The sequence below is a fragment of the Diorhabda carinulata genome, chromosome 2, assembly GCF_026250575.1.
Source record: "Diorhabda carinulata isolate Delta chromosome 2, icDioCari1.1, whole genome shotgun sequence".
NCBI lineage: Eukaryota > Metazoa > Arthropoda > Insecta > Coleoptera > Chrysomelidae > Diorhabda > Diorhabda carinulata.
In genome coordinates, this window is record NC_079461.1 from 2,219,912 (window position 1) to 2,239,425 (window position 19,514).

The following is a 19,514-nucleotide window of genomic DNA, read 5'->3' on the forward strand; positions in this document are numbered from 1 at the left end:
AAACCATCAAAATAGATCCACATGAATAAAAAATATAAGAAGTTATTAAAAAAACATCACAAAACCATAGAAACCCATCCAAACCCACTATTAGAAGAAATGTACAACAAACAAATGAGAAAAGTTTGACCGATAGTGATTTCCAAAATGGTCCAGTAACATCCCCAGGGGTCTAGGGAGAGATTTACAACAGGACTATACTAGAAGTTCCATAGTAAAATTTGACTTTTTGACAAGTTGTTATGGTGTAAATGTATCAACTAAGATTAGTCATTAATACTTTGAAAGTGGTTCTGATCTAAATAATTGCAACATATAGTAGAAGCCCCATGGTATGGGGGTATAGAAACTCATCCAAATCCACTATCTGAAGACCTGTACAACAAACAAATAAGAAAAGTTTGACCAATAGACCTAAAATGAAGTGTCAACCTCAAAAAGACAATTTAGATGCTAGAAAACGAGCACGACTGAACAAATAATAAACTATACAGTAAAAGGGATGTCCCGTATGAGATAACAATTTTAATATCTGTCAAATTAATGATGTTTCATCCGATTTCATAATGTTTGTATATTTCAATAAACAAATCATTCAGATATCTAAATCAGTAATTTCCAAAGTGGTCCAGGTGCACCCCCAAGGGTCCACGGATCGTTCTACATCATGAGTGTATTTGAATTTCCATAATTAGATCTGATTTTTTGATGAGTTGGTAAAATTTTGCAAACATAGTAACTAAAACTAGTAATAAGTATTTTGAAAATGGTATACGATGGAAAAAAGTTTGGGAGCTTCTGATTTAAATAACTTCAACAAATAATAGACTTCCCATGATATGTATTGAACCAAACCATCCAAATAGATCCACATGTATCAAAAATATAAGAAGTTATTAAAACAAATATTACAAAATCGTAGAAACCCATCCAAACCCACTATTATAAGAACTGTACAACAAACAAATGAGAAAAGTTTGACCGATAGACCTAAAATGAAGTATTAGAGGTTGTTAACCTAAAAAAAGACAATTCAGATGATAAAAAAACGAACATGTGTGACCAAATAAAGTATACAAAAAAAAGGTTGTCCCATATGAGATAGAAATTTTAATAACTGCCAAAAAAATGACATTTTTTAGCTATTATATAACTTCTAATGACCATGGCTGTTCGATTAGAATGAATATTAAACGAGTTTGAATAATAATTAAATAAAAACTTACTTCTACTCCGGTTACACCCAAGGCATCTCTAATGTTCGGTGTCAATCTGAACGGCACTTTCTCCGGTACACGTAAAGTTTTTCCTTTCTCAAAACAAACGTTATAATCGATATGGACGACATCTCCACTAGTTAAATCCACTAAAACATTATCTAAATGTCTATCGCCTAAACCGATTATATAACCGATTATACTCATAACCGCTATGGAATAAGAATACCGTTTAATCACTTGCCACCACAATTCCGGACTCACCGAGTTACACCAAAACTCCTTCGACAACAAATCACTGGGAGTTTCATTCATTAGTTCGGTTAAAACTTGTTTCAAAACACTTAACGGCCACTCTTTACGATTTTCGATGTTCTTGATACCGTGTTCTTGTAGTAGAGGATTCAATTTACTGTAGAAAAGATCGGAAGGTCTCAGTACGTTTCCGTTGAAGTTTTTAGCGTTCGGTTTGGCGATTTCGCGCTGTTGCCAACGTTTATATAACGCGAACACCGGAGTCGTACCGCCCACCCAGAATATCAGACCGGATCTCGGGCCCAGAGGTATAACCGAATAGTGTCTAGCTTTATAGAAGTTCGAACCGGAAGGATCGGCGATTTGAGCCATCATGGTATTAGCTATACTGAGAAATTGCATAATTCTTTCGTCCAAATGTAAGTCTTCTAATCCTTTGAACAAATAGGTGTACGTCTGACCGTCGGATCCGAAAAATACCAATTTTTTCGGTTTGGTTTTCGTCGGTAGGATGGAAACCACGTTGGAAACGTGAGAAATGGTTATGTTCTTTTTAGCTATCGAAGCCAGACCGGGCATTGCTATGACGGTGTCTTTAAGAGCATAAAGAACTGGACTGATGTCTTGCATTTTGAGGGTATAAGAAGCTCGTTTGTGGAATTTCTGTTGGAACTTCTTTTGTAATTGTTTAAGGGGTAGTAAGGATTCTTGAGGATTTTCAGGACGGTCTGGATCTTTCAATTTTTTTATTACGTTTACTATATCTTCTAAATATTTTTCTTGGAAATATTTTTCGTGAGGAGTTTCAGCTGTGACGCTTGTTACTTCTAGTAATTGTTCTAATACGAAAATAATTGGTTTGATTATTATTCTATGTTTTTCTATGATGAGCGATGCTTTTTCCGCTTTATCTAAGCTCGTATTATCGTTCACTTTTTCTATTTCGTATTCCAATTGTTGCTGTCTCTTGGTAATTTCCGATTGGTGTTGAGCTAACGTTCCTATCCACAATTCGTCCCATAGAAGGGTGATTCTCCTTAGTTCCTTCACTAATGTTTGAACCTAAAAACAAAAGATATTTCGAAACAGAACTAAATACAATGCAATTTTATAAAATTGATAACGGATAACCTCAAAAAAGTAAAGGAACTACAAAGAAGAAGAATATGGCATCGATACTACATTTCAAATAACTTATTGGAAGAGGCTGTTTTGAACTACAGAAATAATTAATGAAGAAATGACGAGGATAAGAACCCAACAAGAAGAAGAAATCAAAAAAATTTTAAAAATTTATTCATCCTCAAAGTAAGAGGTCTAAATTATTTAAATGATCATAGAAATGGTTGAAAATTGTTCAGCTGACCTTAGAATGCTTGAAAATTGTCCAAATGGCCTTAGAAATGGTTGAAAATCATTTTTCAGTTAAATAAAAGCAAGATTCGTTACCTTCTAAAAACCCAGAACACAAGAAGACTAAATTGTCTAGGTAGCTTTTGAAACGGTTTAAAATTGTCCAAATGACCTTAGAAACGGATGGAAATTAGTTTTCAGTTGATTAAAAATGAGATTCAAAAACAGTCAATCATCACCTTTTAGAGAACTAGTGCAATTGAAAGTCCAGCTGACCTTACAAATGATTGAAAATTGTCCAACTGACCTTAGAAATGGTTAAAATTGTCCAACTGACCTTAGAAATGGTTGGAAATAAGTTTTCAGTTGAATAAACTCGAGATTCATAAACAGTTATTCATCATCTTCTAGAAAATCAAAGCAAAAGAAAGTCCATCTAACCTTAGAAATGGTTAAAATTGTCCAACAGACCTTAGAAATGGTTGGAAATAAGTTTTCAGTTGAATAAACTCGAGATTCATAAACAGTTATTCATCATCTTCTAGAAAATCAAAGCAAAAGAAAGTCCATCTGACCTTAGAAATGGTTAAAATTGTCCAACTGACCTTAGAAATGGTTGGAAATAAGTTTTCAGTTGAATAAAAACAAGATTTGTTACCTTCTAGAAATACAGAATAGAAGAAGACTAAATTGTCCAGTTGACCTTAGTTATGGTTGAAAATTGTCAAATTGACCTTAGAAATGGCTAATAATAATTTTTCAGTTAAATAAAATGATTTAAAATCAGTCATTCGTCACCTTCCAGAAAACCAGATCAAACGAAGACTAAATTGTCCAGTTGACCTTAGAAAAGGTTGAAAATTGTCCAAATGTCCTTAGAACTGGTTGGATATCATTTTTCAGTCAAATAAAAGCAAGATTCTTTACCTTCTACAAACCCAGAACAGAAGAAAACTAAATTGTCCACCTGACCTTAGTTATGCTTCAAAAGTGTCCAACTTACCTTAGAAATGGTTTGGAAATAAGTTTTCGGTTAAATAAAATCGACATTCAAAAACAGTCATTCATCGCCTTCTAGAGAACCAAAACTGAAGAAGACTAAATTATTCAGCTGACCTTAGAAACGGTTGAAAATAATTTTTTAGTCAAATAAAAACGAGGTTTATAAAGTCATGGTGTTTTGATATGGTTAGGGATATGCAAGAGACCTACGGCATAATTGAGACAAATTGAACACCAAGTGTACTATTTCTAATATATTTCCTAGCTTTCGAATATATTTTTTGTTATATATTTTAAAAAAAAAACATCAATATAAATCTATAAGACCAAAAAAATGTACTGAAATTGTTGAAAAATAATAAGGGTACAGCTGTGGGTTATGGATATAAAGTTAAAAGCAAATAGTATAGATGCAACGGAAATTAAACCTAACCCAACCCTAAGGAAAATAGAGATTGAAACAGATACAATGAGAAATGGAAATACCCGAAAAGAGAATACCAAAAAGAACCTTCGAAACCAAGATAACGGAAGACGGAAGATAGAAAATGTCGTAGCAGTAAGATGAAGCTGAGATGATGAGTGCAAAAGGGGAAGGAATAAAAGAGAGAAGGACACGAAGAAAAAAGTATACGTCATGTCCCCAAATTTTTTACGAGGAGTAGGATTAAAGATGAGTTGTAGAAAAGTGAGATCCCCAATATCATGGCAAGAAAGGGGGACACAAAAGGATCCTTCGGATCGCGGTATGCACATACATACACACAACCCCCAAACAAACAGCCCGACACCTCCAATAAAAACAAATAAAATCCATCGGCCAACGGCGGTTTTAAATGTCGAGATAAAACCGTTAAAATTTTCAACAAAATAACCGATATTCTACTTACTTGTGATATAGTTTCGGGATCCTGCTTACTCAAAGTATCGACCATAGTTTTAAAACAAATTTGCAAACTGTTATTACTACCGACCGGTTCTTCGTTATCGTCGCTATCGTAATTATCGTCTTCCTCTTCGTTATCTTCGCAAGATTCGTTATTTTGCGACAGACAATCTTTCGGTAACGTTATTTCGGAAAAATCGAATTTCAATCCGCCTTCCAAAGCGCCAACAACAGCGGGGAAAGTAATAAGATGCGGAGCATCTTCGGCTACGCGACAGAGTAAATCGGATACGCGCAATCGAACGTAACTTTCGGGATGGTTGAGTCTCGAAAATAATTGGGGTATTATAACTTTCCAAGGGTGCGTCGGAGTCGTTTGTAAACCTTCTTCTAAAATATTTTGTAATTCCAAAGCGTATTTAACTATTAATCTTAATAATCGCAAAGTGACTGTAATCGTATTGCATTCGGTGTTTTTGGTTACGTTTTCCGATTGTAAAACTAATTGTAAATATTTGAAATAAGCCTCGGCGCTTAGAGCGTAGTAATGGTAAATCCTCTTCTGGGTGCTTCTCCATATCTGCAACAAACTTTTTAATTGCGTTTCGGTAGCGTCTCGTAACACTTCGACGCATTGTAATTGAGATTGGATCATTTCCGAAGTTTTGATTTCGTTGGAATCGATATCTTCTTCGTCGATTATATTCCTATTCGTTTGGGATAATATGAAAAATATTTTCGTTAAATCTTCTTCGGTCGTTTCGGGGGGTAGTAATTTTTTAATTTCCAAACAATGTTCGTCGGTTAAATTATTTTTTATCTCGGAACTGTGATCGACGATTTTTTTACCCCAACGATAACACCACGTACCGAAATCGTTCCAACTTTTCGCCAAACTACCGTAATGGTGTACGCTGAATTGTAATAATTTCCCGATGGCGATTTCGTTTAAAGGGATTATATTCGAACTGGGGGATTCCACCATACCGATTTCGGGTAAAACTAATATTAATTTTCCTAATGGACTGTTCATTTCGGTTAAGGAAACGTTATCGTTAGTTTGTAACCAATTGGATAATTTCAATAATATTTTGCTGCTTAATTTTCTCAATTCGTTAACGCCGAATAATTCGGCGTATTTGGATATGGCGGTGGACGAGGCGGCGCATAAATTGAAAGTTTGTTGATGGTTTTGTTCGAACGAATACGATAATTTGATTACTTCGAATACGGCCCTGGCTACGTCTACAGTCCAAACGTTTATTTCGCTTATTCTATGTATAAAAGTGTTTGTTATATTTTTAACGTTCATTTCGTCGGGTAGTACTACTAAATCTTTGTCTCTGAAAAATTTGTTTATTTGATTAATAGCCATGTTGAAATTTTTTTCCTTCCTCGATCTTTTTATTATGTCTAATCGTAAATTACTACAGAATACGTTGAAACCTTGATTTTGAACTTTACCGAAATATTCTGACCACCAAAGTATTTTTCTTAATACGCTCGAATCGATTTTTTGTATTTCGTTTTCGAATGATTCCGATACTAAAAATACGGTGTGCGCCAAATTACCTTCGGCTATATGTTTTAAACCGTTTACGACGTAATGTAATAGAGAAAAGTTTTGTAAAAATTCCGACGGGGCTAAATGTAAATGATCTTCGATGTTATTTTGTATTTTCATCATTATCTTGTCGATTTCTTGGATGAAATTTTTTTCGTCGTTTCTTACTGCTAATTTAACGGCCACGTTATACAAATTACTTTCCGTCATACATATATTTTCGTATATACTCCAAGAATCTTTGTTGTTGATATTCCACGTGGACAAATCTTCGAACGCTAAATTTTTCGATTCGGCATCGAATAGTATTCGATTCGTTTCCCAATCGGTGACGTTGAACCAATATTTTCGTCCGTTTTCGACGTTGTCTTGCTTCGTATGCCATTCGAATAAATCGATCCAGTTGCTCATCTCTTTGTAACAAACGATTATTTGATCGATTATAAAATTGTGTATGTCGCTATCGAGTTTGTTGTTTTCGTCGGTTTTTTCTTGTAAAATTTTTTTGTAACCTTCGACTGCGGTTTCGTATTTTTTCGAACATTGTTCGGCGGCGCATTTCATCCACGAATATCTTTTACCGACTACCGTTTTACACCAACTGTATAAACCGTAGAGGGCCTCCGGTTCTTTGAGATGTAACATGGCTAAAGTAACTATCATAGCTACTCTTTCGAATTCCAAGGTATTAGTCCTGTTGGAATTTACGTAGTCTTTAAGGAAACAAAGTCCGTTCCTCAGGGCTATGTTAATTTCGCCACAGTGTAGAGCTATGTGCATTAGAACGATTCTGATGCGGCAAAACCATTCGTGGCACGTATTTGTATTGGCGATGAAAAAAGATCTGACCACTTTCGTTGCCGGCGGCATTGCCATCGCGCAACCTTCGGAAGCGTTGTAAATTGCCTTTTCCAAATTTTCCACGAATTTAAGTAACATCCTCACTCTATTTCCGTCGATGTTCGCAGAAATTTCCGGTTTTCTAAAAAAACAAATAACAAAAATCGGTTACGACATTATCTTTTACGTAAACTAAAATTTTATCATATAACTTGAAATTATTATAAATGATATCGAAAAAAGGTTGATGAAAAGTATAATCGGTTGAGGTCTTCCACCATGTGATGATTTATACATATACACATATCAATAGAAATCAAACATAAGATAGATTGTCTTTTCCAAAAGATCAACTACAACACGTACGTTTCTTTAAATTGACGATAGAAATCGTAAAAAAGAGACATAATTGACCGTACTACGAAGATGGTTCCAGAAGTACCTGGCCGAAAAAATAAATAGCCATTAACTACCATAACCTTTTCATTGTTGGGAAATCTTTGACAACCGAGCCATTTTTTCTAGTCTGAGAATAGAAAATAATCCGAGGGGGTTAAATCTGGCGAAGAGGGTGCATATTTATTAGTTTTGTTTCTTTATTTTCTAGAATTTTTGAGAATTTCTTTTGGGATATATAAGCGGGTTCGTTTAGCACGGTTTAGTTAGTTTATAATAAATAGTCATAGTGGACAGACCGAAATAAACAGTAACCAATGGAAAAAGGGAATAAGAAAAAAAGTATTCATACATTTTTTTATAGATAATTTTTTGATCTACAATTTTTGTCTGGGGTATTTTTATGATAAAACTCACCGTTTTGTTCATAATTGCGAAAAACTCATTTTTTTTTTACCTTTGACGTTGAATAAATTTTTTTCCGCACACGCGAACTTTCGAATTTTATTTTTAATTATATTTTAAATAATTTCACTGAATTTCAACTTGGTAGGAATTTACGTAACTTCGAATGTCTAAATTGACCGGACTAAAATGTATGTTCGTACTTTTAACGTTAGATTAATTTAAAAATTTTTAGGTAATCCCACCTCGAAGTAAAAATATCGATAAATCCAACACGTGGAGTGCAATAAACACCTTTTGCACGAGTTGCATACAATATTTTTTCTACGTCCATGAAAAATTTTTGACTGCCATTTCCAGATGTGCAGAGTTTCATTATCCAAATCACAGTAGTCGAAATATAATTAATCAAAATCGTTTTTTATATTATTTTCTATATAAAAATGTTTATAGTTATTTATGCAACAAGTGCAAAAAGTGAATTTGTCCAACGAGATCGTTAGGCCGTGTTTAACAACACGTCGAGTGCAATAAACACTTTTTGCACGAGTTGCATACAATATTTTTTCTACGTCCATGAAAATTTTTTGACTGTCATTTCTAGAGCTGCAGAATTGCATTATCCGAATCACAGTAGTCGTGATCACGTATGTTTGAGGCATTTACGTTTGTGTTAATAAATTGTAATCATATGATATTTTAGAAAAAAATGCAAAAGGACTAAATAATTCGGTCATTTGAATGTTTATCTTGATCACAAACACCTGTACTATAATGACAGCAATAAAGATCCACTTTTTATTATTTTTTTATTTCTGTAGAAAAATTTAAATTGCAATTTTGAAATTTTTGGTCATCGAAGGTGGGTTTCATAAGGGTTGAAATATGTAAAAAGCAACACTTCTTAAAAATACTTACAAAATATTCTCAATTCAATATAAATACATTTTTGAATAATTTTCAATTATAAAATAACTGTTGAGATTATTTTTTAACTTTTTATTTGATTAGGGGATGATTTTGAGGGGTTGCATATATCTGATTGATCATAAACGCGTTTGAATATGCCAATAGATTTACGAATAATTCATTTAAACTTCAGTTGACCCGAAACAATAAGGGGTACTTTACATCCCTCAAAATATATTAAAGCCCGGTTCGGCACAGGGATGATTTCGTAGAAGGTAAGTTTAAGTTTTTAAAAAAGTTTTCAGTATTACTACCCTTAGAGTATGGTCTTTTGAAGGGTTGCATGTGCCCGATTAATCATAAACATCAATGATTTTTAAATTTTTTACGATAAGGGGTAGTTTTTACTCTTAAAAAATGAAAAAAAAACCTTTAGCATAGGATAGATTTTGAAGAAAGGGGGTAAATCGATGATGATTAACAAAATACCACAGTTTTAGAATATAAATTATAATAAGAAACGTGGTAAACTTACTTTTCCATTGGTTTTTTTGAAGTGATCAAATCGTTTCCCAAATTGTTCAAAGCGCTTTCGATTTTTGTGAAAGTTTCGTTGGGTTTTCCTAAGGGCGTTCTCAATTTATAATTAACACAAAATTCGGCGGCTTCCAACGTGATCCAACTATTCAAAACCTGCCTATTGTTCGTGATAAGTTCATAAAAGAGTTCCATGTTCATTTGTGAATCCGATTCAATGGCCCAACAACTATTAAATATTTCCTTCGCCCAATCAGATGGAAGGTTTTCTTTGCTGAGTAAATAATTCATTAAAGTCTTGAAATGCAAGGGGTACATTTCCCCATCGACTGTTCCATTCAAATGTAAATGTTGGGCCAAATACACCGTATGATTGTTGTATTCTTTTAGATAAGTGCTCTTCTGCTTCATGGAATGTATAGAATTCATTTTGTTCAATTCTACGACTGCTATATCCCAAGGTATGTTCGAAGATAATTTCGTATAACATTTACGGATTTCCGGTTTATTGGAATTTATGTGTAATTTACACAAATCGCTGATGTTTGTTAAAAAGTTGTAAGACCACGATAACTGTTTATTGGATAGCAGCTTATTTAAATTATCGTATACTATAAGTACGACGCTATCATTGAAACAGTAACCGCAACGGACCAGTGCATCAACCACCTTTAAAAATTTCTCATTTACGTACAAGTTTTCTAAATAGATTTCAGAATTTATGAGCACGTCATTCAACCACTGTAAGAGAAGTAAAAGTATCTCGTTGGATGTCTCAGCAGTGAGAGAATTGTGAATTATGTCCAAAATCGTTGCGAAATTACCAGAATTTGGGGATTTATTTGGAACATCGTTTATATTTAAACCTTCTGTTAATGCGAATCTAAAACAAAAATAGAATGTCATTGTTGGTATTATTGTCCTCCCTAGTACGTAACTTCGAATGGTGTCGGGGTTAAGGATTCAAAATAAAATTGGGCATTTAAAAAAAAACTCTTGGACACCATTCGAAAATACATATTAGCAGGGACAATAATATCAACGATCAAAGTTAACATGGGAAAGCCATTTTCTGACTTAATTAGACTTTAAAATTTTTTTTCTATTGAAATTAGACTTGGAAAATCCATCTTATGACATATTTAGACTTTGAAAAGCCTTTTCTGTTGAAATTATACTTGGAAAAGCACTTTCATTATCAAGTTTAACATGTGAAAGCCATTTTCTGACTTAATTAGACTTGAAAATTTTTTTCTGTTGAAATTATACTTGGAAAAGCACTTTCATTATCAAGTTTAACATGTGAAAGCCATTTTCTGACTTAATTAGACTTGAAAAGTATTTTCTGTTGAAATTAGGCTTGGAAAAGCCTCTTCTATTAAAACTAGAGTAGGAAAAGCACTTTTATAATCAAGTAGTAATAGATAATTATATTTATACGAGATGAGTATTATTAGTATTATTAAATATCTAAATAACTTTCCTCATTGTTTATATAAATTACAAATGTGTCTTGATTAAAAACTTTGTGTCAAAATTCATACAAAAATTCAATTTTTCTTACCTATTCATTATATTTGGAACCTCTTGGGTTTTGTTAACAAGTGTACTGTTCGATATAAAGTGATTGTAGCATTTGCAGTGAGAAAATAGCAGATACAACATACTATATTGTAGAGCCGGTGCTTTCTTAGATAAATTCTTATCGTATGGTACCATAGTGACTCCGACAAGTTCAAGAATACTAGGTTTCAATGCCCACATAACTATAATAGAGCTGGCATTGGCCAGTTGTGACAAACACCTCAATAGAAACAGAGTAGTTTCTTCGGGATCCTTTATTGCATCATAATCTTTAAATGGATTGTTTTGAGTGAAAGTTTCCACAATTGTTGGTACTATTTGTTTATAAACCATTTCCAGATCGCCTATGACGTATCGGTAAGCTTCTTGTAATAACGAAACGTTTTTTAAATTAAGAAGTGCTTGATATACACAAATAACAGCTTCTTGTATATTTTTAAAAGGAGAATATCGTAATTTTATTATCTCGGATTTGGGCCCAATTAATTTATCTATGATTTCTATGGGTAAATTGGCTGATAGTTCCTTAACTACTTTTGATATTAAAACAAGTAGTGATATTATTGTTGCATCCGATAAATCTGATAACATTGAAATTTCTAGATCAATTAACGCATAAATTTGTGTACAAAGAAACTGCGATTTGTTTTCGAGATACCCAAGTAATAAACCTATACAATCATTACCGGCTATTGTTAAATTGTCTGGTACATAAGTCTCCAAAGTATCATGTACTGTTTTTATTATTCTTATTAGGGATGAATTTATAAATTCAATTGTTACAGTTTTGTTAGTTAGAGGATGGAATGATGGTCCTAGACATTTCAAAACAGTATTCATGGCTAATATCAATACAGTTACATGATCAACTGTACCCATATCTCCAGTTTCTTTAAGTTGTGTAGAGTAATTACCAATATCTTCTAAAAAGTTCTCTATTAATTGGATGGAAAATTCTAAATAGTATTTGAAATGGTGTGATATTCTCTGTAGGCTTTTGGAAATAAATTCAATGTTACTTAAAGGCTGTGTATGATCTACATGCCATCCAAATAACAAATCTATGGTATCTCTGAATTGATCATAAAATTCACTTTGGTACATTTCTACTACTGTCACTAACACATCCAGAATAGATTTAAAAACTTCGGCATTTTCTGTTGTTTCAATGGTAGCAACTAAATTGTTGATTAAATTTTCAACGTGACTCTGCAAAACTGGTTTCTTTTCCTCAAAACTCAAAGTCTCGTGAAGACTTTTCATAAGTAGAATCTGCATTTCTTCTGTACTATTGGTTAGTTTATTGAATAGCCAGTGCTGATATCTTTCAAAATCATTTTCTTGACCCATAATGTAACCCATCCGACCCAAGGCTCTGGCAGCTTGTCTTTTTGCCATAGGACCGGGAGAGACATGTAAAATTTCAAACATTGATTCACCAAGTATATGGAAAGCCTTCCTAACATAATTAGCATTATCAGGTAATAATAAAACTTCAAGTAATTTTTTAGAAATAGCCAATGAGTTGTCTTGATCAGTTTCAATATTTAATCTTCTCAGAAGTTTTGATATTCTCGTGTCCTCTGGAAGATTCAATTTGATCTCAGTTTTCTTTTCAGGTTCATAAAACTTTCCTCTACTCCCTAAAACAAAATTATAAATACGTTATATAATACACCGAGTAAGGTACTCAATACTTGAATAGTGGATAATTTACATATGAAGACCAGAAAACAGTTTATTTAAAGTACAAAACTAGATGTTAATAAACAAGATGATGAAAAATATGCTTCAATAACCAATGTCTGAAATCAATAACTTGGGCATTGAAATGTGCATCAGACGGTGTAACTTTGGGTTTTTTTTGTTTTGGTAATGTAAATAGTGTGTTCAATATAAATATCGGTAATTCCAACTTAGTTAAGATGATGAAAGAGTTGATTACAGCATATTGAGATGTTTTAAATTGAAAAAAAATTTTTTTGAGATGTAAAACTCAGTATGTTAGCATGAATGTATCAGTATTGCAGCTATTACAATACACATTGATATAAATTATCTATAATTTATTTTGTTTAGGAAAATATTTAAATTTTAGTTTGATCAAGTTATTTCATAGACATGTGCTACTCTATAACTCAATTAATTTTTGATATTGTATATAAATTTAAGATCTAATAAAACTTCCACAATATTCTAACATTCAATTAAATATTGACAAACAATATAAATTATCTAATATTTCACAATTTTTATATTTCAAGTTTTTTATCTTAAATACCCTCATAGATAGGTATCATATAAACATTTAATTTAATTTAGTTTTTTAAAGCAATGGGGTAAACCCAACAGCTGTTTTAAGCCTGAATTACTAGAAAATAGTTTGAAAACGAAGTCATGAATGTACTAATTAATTCTAGCTTTGTAAATAAATTATACAATAGTTAATATAAAGTGATTCAATTTGATCTAGTGGGGTCAATAAATATGTACTTCTTTATAACTGGTTCAAGTTTTGTTAGAGATATATAATTACTTAGTACATAATAAAAACAACTAATAATGTTATAGTATTTTCAACTGATAGAGACTTTGTTTATATTTCACTTGAAAAATGTTCTAATGAGATAAAAAGAAGATTAGTATGAATGAATAATACATGTTTTTAAATACGACCTTTAACATTTGAAACTATAAAAAGTATCCCTTAGTCGTAGAGCTTACCTAATGCTTCCGAATTTCTAGATTCATATTTTCTCAGATTATAAAAGTTATCAGAATAATCTCTATCTCCTTTTCTTCCTTGCAGACCTGATCCTCTACTTCTAGAGCTTCCCCTACGGTCATTAACTTTGCTAGACCTAAATTCAGTGGACCTAGTCCTACCTGTCCCGCCTTTATTAGTTCTAGCATCTTTTAAATACGATGTTCCTTTTACATCTTCGTCTATATTATCGTAATTATCTTCTGAATTACCGTAATCATAATCATGAACCTCTCTAGAGCTTTTTGAGGCTCTGAGTTTGTACCCTGAATTGTTTGATATCATAACTCACATTACGGATGTAATTATTAACTTTTTAGTTTATCGAAAACTTTTCAGTATTGTGCGCACAATTCCGATTGAAAATTTTATTTCCAAAACAGATAAAAATCACCTTTTTGGTTAACTTCTAGCGATGTATCAGAATATTTTAATAATGTATAAAGGGGACAAACTATAACTGTCAGTCTATCATGCGTCAATCTATTGTCATATATTTCCTTTGCTTAAGCTTTGGTTATATTGGTTCAATGGTTAATAAATCCTATCAACCATTTATATTTCTACATATATAGCTTGTAATTTTATTAAAATATTGAATCAGATTATATAATTCGAAGAATTTGTGAGAATTATGAGTAGAAGAATATACTATTTAAGTTACTTAAATGTAACCATTGTAGTACTTCGTACACTGGACTTTTAGAGTTACGTCTCTATGTTTGACAAGTGACATGACAAATGATAGTTATATAAGACATTAAAAAGTTGTCAGTGTTCTGTATTCTGCGTTTACATACAGCATTTTGGAGCGGAGAAATTCTTTGTTCATTTTTTTATAAATTCAAGTTTTTATGTATTTCTTCCTAAAAATATAATGGCTATTCGATTTCTATAAATTTACTGCTCACGTAAGTCATAAATTTATTATTAAAATATATTTTATAGTGCTTATTATAGGTTCATTTCACGCGAAGAGATATTTCCTAAAATCACAATGACATCTGGCAACAACATTGAATCGGAATACTTACAGCTGAATGCTAAAAATGAATGGCAAATTCTTTATCAGGTAATAATCATATGATTACTCATTATCTATTCATTGATGAAAACTAGACATTTCCCAAACTTCTTCATTAATTCTTAGATAATAATGCTTACATGTTTGGTACCACTTAAGTTGCTATCATACATTCTCATCATTATATGTTAGTAAATTCTATAGCATTAAATGATTTCACTCTCTTTGATGGTTACAGTTATTGCATCATTTTACAGTTGCAATATAATAAGATGTAATTAATTCACTTTTATTAGTTCTGAAATCTTTGATTAACTTAACAAATGCAAAAATTTATTTTTAAAATATACGTTTCTTGTATGTGTTTTTGAAATTAGAACTTCTTTAGAATAAATACTGATTGATTCAATTGAATTAATTTCGATGTTTTTATGTACAATAAACGAGTAATTAAACCATTAGTGACCAAATGCAACTAAAGTTGCACAAATTTTTGACGTATAAAAAATTATCAGGTTTTAGAGAAACTTTTAAAATTAAAAGGATGAAGGTGAAAAAAGGAATAAGTGGCTGAGTTGACAATATCATGCGACTCATAGAGAAGGGTTTTTTCTGGGCAACTCTTTTTTTGCCTGTTACCTGCTTGACTTCATTGTGGAAAAAGAAAAATTATTTTCTTTCTAACAGAGCTATTATTTTTTATATTCGTGTCTTTTGGTAAAAAAAAATGGAATTGGGAAAAGGATGATGTTAAAATTTTCATGCAACTTAAGTTGCTGCTTTTTTAAGGAAAAACTGAAAAAAAACGTGTTTTGATGTATCTCCATTCACAAAGAAAATATACAAAAAAAATTATATTTTTGATATATTGAAAACATAACTTGAATAAATGTAACAAAAAAGTCCTATAGGAATAGAAACATTACATGGAAATAAACTAAATTTAAAAAAACTGTCTCTACAGGGGATAAACATTCATTTTTTAAGAGTATGAGATAAATGTAAAATGATTTCCTGTGGGAAATTGAACATGGTCCAATGAAATGATAATAATGTCGTTACAGTTTTGATAAATTGTGTTCTAGGGCCCCAAAATCCGCGATTAGGTATTCTTAAAAGACTCTCGATTCAAATGACTCCAGTTAATATGGTAGAAATCAACCAATTCATATCTACATATAGGATTTGAATAAGGCCTAAAACAAAGTGGTGGCCTTATTTTTTCCTGGATCATAAAAGATTGTATGGTCCAAGGATGCTATTGCAGTTGCTGTTAGGTTCTAACATAGACCTTTTGCAGAGAGAATTAAGGCCATGAACCACACCTAGCTTATACAGGAAGAAATGAGCTTGGTTTGGATAGGTTAGATTATTCAATTGTGAAAAGGGAAACTAAATATAATGTGTGTGTATTATGTAAAAATCCAAGAATTTACTTATGTAAGAAATGCTGTCTTTCACTCCATCGGGAATGTATTTTGGATACAATCAACCATAAAATATAAAATGTTGACATTTGGAGAAACATTTTGAGAAATATATTAGTAAAAAACTTGGATTTTAGTTCAGATGGTCATATTAACTGATTATAATGAAATCTTTATTACTTTCATTTGATCAAATAATACAAAATATTTACTGGGCGTTTGATATAATGTTTAATGTGTTAGCCTTTTTATTAAACTTTATTTTTGTAAAGATTGTATTTCTTCAAATATCAAATTTAACAAAAATTTGATATCATACTTTGGAATTCTGGAAATTATTGTTTCAGAGAATCCGCAATCAGAGTTATAAAGACAATATATACACAGAAGCTGTCAAACCACAAAATAAGATTTTAAATAGGTACAGAGATGTGAATCCTTATGATCATAGCAGGATAGTATTGAACCGTAATTCAATAGATTATATTAATGCTAATCTTGTTAAAGTTGAAAGAGCGAATAGACAGTATATTCTCACCCAAGGACCGTTATCTAATACTTACAGTCATTTTTGGTTGATGATATGGGAGCAACAGACCAAAGCGGTGAGTGAACAACATTTATATTTATTTTTGATAATTTTATTGTAAAACATGCCTTTGAAACAAAATATTTACGAAAAAATTGTATTGTTTGAACAAATTAGATAAGTTTAGTTGACATGAAATCAAAATGTGAGAATTATGTGCCTTACTCATTATGTTCAAAAGTTTTTGTTCACTGTATAGTTTACGTGACATACCATTAATAAAAACTTAATTTTCCTATAGAAGAGACCCTAAAATCAAAACAATTTAGCAAAAAGTTAGGGACTTAACTCCCATTGAGGCAAAAAGTGTTGAGTTTATTATTACCAAAACCAATTGAATTTTGAGTTTTTTTAAATTTGTCTAATAAATATGGGTTATAAATTGCTTAATCTATGAGGGCCATTAACAGGAGAAAATTTCTCAAGTTATAAATTTTCTTTAACTTTTTACCTTTTAGATTTTTCACGTTTTTCTTTTTGATTTACTTTAATTTTAAGTCTATTCTATGAAAATCAGTTCAAAATAACATGTAAAAAGTTTTTTGAAACTGATTTTCATAAAAAAGAGACCTAAAACCTTTTTACTGGTAGTGTATATTGAAAACTTTTGTTGTACCGTTTTCTTCATTCAAAATGTTTATTATTTATTATGATATTCCTAGTAACATTTTTTCCACACCAATTAAATTTATGTCGGCAACAATAAATTAATATTATCAGTAAAAGTTCTATTGATAATATTCATAAATTCATCTTTATGTCATTACTAGATAACCAAATACCTGCTCAAACTTATCAAATTTACATTTTTGTATTTATTCTAATTACTTAATACAAAAAAATTGACGTTTATTGTAACCATAAGTAATTCATATTAAGTGGCAATATAAAACTAATTATGTTTTTAAACTGTCTTGATTTTAGGTCTCCTCTGTTATAAAATTAGTGTTTTTAAATAATTTTCGAAAGATAGATAAAAATGTTGACGTTTATGCTTCTAAATGCTTTTGATTTTAGGCCTCTTTTGATTTAAAATTAGTTTCTTTTATAATTTTTCAAAGACAGATGAAAATTTGAAGTTTCGACTTCTTTTAATCTTTATTTTTACGAAAAATTATGAAAAAACTAATTTTAAATCAGAAAAAACTTAAAATCAAGAACTTTTAGAAATATAAAGCTCTAAGAAATTGAAGAAATTTAAAATGAATTGGAATAAGTCTCTCCGTGAAATGACCTCAAATGAAGCTTCTATCCTATAATTACTTTGTTCATAATGAAATTATTATTTGAAATAAGTAACCCTTTTGGTTTTAATTTACTGCAATCGCAATGCAGAAAGGGGTAAAAAATTATATTTACGGATTTGATTGCACATTTTAGGTAGTCATGTTAAATAAATTGGTAGAAAAAAAGCAAGACAAATGTTATCAATATTGGCCGTCCAAAATTGGTTCAGAACATATAATGAAACTTGAAGACGTCGGATTAACTGTAGAATATTTAGAACAGCAAGACCATTCTTATTATTTAACACGACTGCTTAGACTGACTGATACCGAAAGTGGCAAATCTCGTGATATCATACAATTTCATTATACAACTTGGCCAGATTTCGGAGTTCCTTGTTCACCTACAGCGTTTTTAGAATTCCTTAAAAAAGTTAGAGATGCAGGAGGATTGGAAGCAGACGTCGGACCTGCAGTGGTGCATTGCTCTGCAGGTATTGGTAGATCTGGGACGTTTTGTTTAGTTGATTCTTGTTTAGTTTTGGTAAGTGATGTTCTCTATTTCATATTAATATTAGTGATTTAGTTATAATTGAATGAGTCAGCTAAAGAACAATACAGCCGAGATATACAACATGATTTTAATACATTCACACATCAATTGGCAAAGGAACATCATCGTCCCAATATAAATGAATGACTGAAATTTATAATTCAAAAGATATTTTTATATTTTATCATCAGAAGCGGCTAATAAAGGCACTATGGGAGTTTTTATTTTTCTTTTAGAAGGCATTTGAAAAAAAAACCTTGACATATATGAATGAATTGTATATTTTTTATGGATGTCTTGGATAATAGGGTAATGTTAGCATCTACAAAACGCTTTGAGAAAATATTTCATTGTTTTCCTGTACATGGTCACTCTTTTTCTTACCATGTGATGATGATTTTGGAAGCGAGGAAATTTTGAATTTTAGTAACTGGATTTAACTGTCTCGATTTATGCGATTCCCATATAGTGGAATTCCGGGGTAGATTACTACATTTTGGCTTTGTTTTGTATACTTTTGAAATGATGGAAACTTAATATTGAGAGAAAACAATCCGTTCACTCAAATTTTTGTAAAGCACATTTTGGATTTCACTGTCTCAATTTATGCGATTCCCATATAGTGAAATTGTGGGATAGATTATTAAATTTGAGTTTATAGGTGACTTTGTTTTGTATATATTTAAAATAATGAAAACTTGATAATGAACCTCAATTTTATAATAAAAAAGCATATCAAGAAACTGTGCCAATAAAGGAAACAAAAATATTAGATATTTAAAAAGACTTTGCTTTTTGTTATCATTATGACTTCCTGGAAAGTGATTAAAAACAATACAAAAAGTACTATTTTAAATTCTATTCAATCAATAATAGAAATAGTATGGTATGTGTTTTATTTTTTCATTTTATTTGAGGAAAAGAAAGGAATATTTTTTCAAATATGTTTTTTCTATATATTTTTCTATTTGCCTCCAGCATCA

The 19,514-nt window shown here is 31.2% G+C and overlaps 2 protein-coding genes across 4 annotated transcripts in view; one reads left to right on the forward strand and one right to left on the reverse strand.

Moving 5' to 3' along the window:
* The window catches only part of LOC130904004 (serine/threonine-protein kinase SMG1), a 46,723-nt gene extending 32,526 nt beyond the window's left edge, over nucleotides 1-14,197 (reverse strand). The window contains exons 1-5 of the mRNA XM_057816489.1: nucleotides 13,673-14,197; nucleotides 10,929-12,591; nucleotides 9,363-10,247; nucleotides 4,718-7,259; nucleotides 1,227-2,534 (exon numbers count right to left, since the gene is read on the reverse strand). Of these exons, the coding sequence (XP_057672472.1) occupies nucleotides 1,227-2,534; nucleotides 4,718-7,259; nucleotides 9,363-10,247; nucleotides 10,929-12,591; nucleotides 13,673-13,997 (6,723 nt within the window). The 5' untranslated portion in view covers nucleotides 13,998-14,197. The remainder of the gene's footprint in view (nucleotides 1-1,226; nucleotides 2,535-4,717; nucleotides 7,260-9,362; nucleotides 10,248-10,928; nucleotides 12,592-13,672) is intronic.
* Nucleotides 14,198-14,482: 285 nt separating this feature from the next.
* The window catches only part of LOC130903491 (tyrosine-protein phosphatase non-receptor type 61F), a 28,768-nt gene continuing 23,736 nt past the window's right edge, over nucleotides 14,483-19,514 (forward strand). For 2 of the 3 annotated variants that reach the window (XM_057815613.1, XM_057815611.1), the window contains exons 1-4: nucleotides 14,483-14,623; nucleotides 14,673-14,784; nucleotides 16,511-16,768; nucleotides 18,133-18,522. In XM_057815613.1, coding sequence (XP_057671596.1) covers nucleotides 14,710-14,784; nucleotides 16,511-16,768; nucleotides 18,133-18,522 — 723 coding nt within the window. In that variant the 5' untranslated portion in view covers nucleotides 14,483-14,623; nucleotides 14,673-14,709. The remainder of the gene's footprint in view (nucleotides 14,624-14,672; nucleotides 14,785-16,510; nucleotides 16,769-18,132; nucleotides 18,523-19,514) is intronic. The other variant, XM_057815614.1, reaches the window with a different exon arrangement.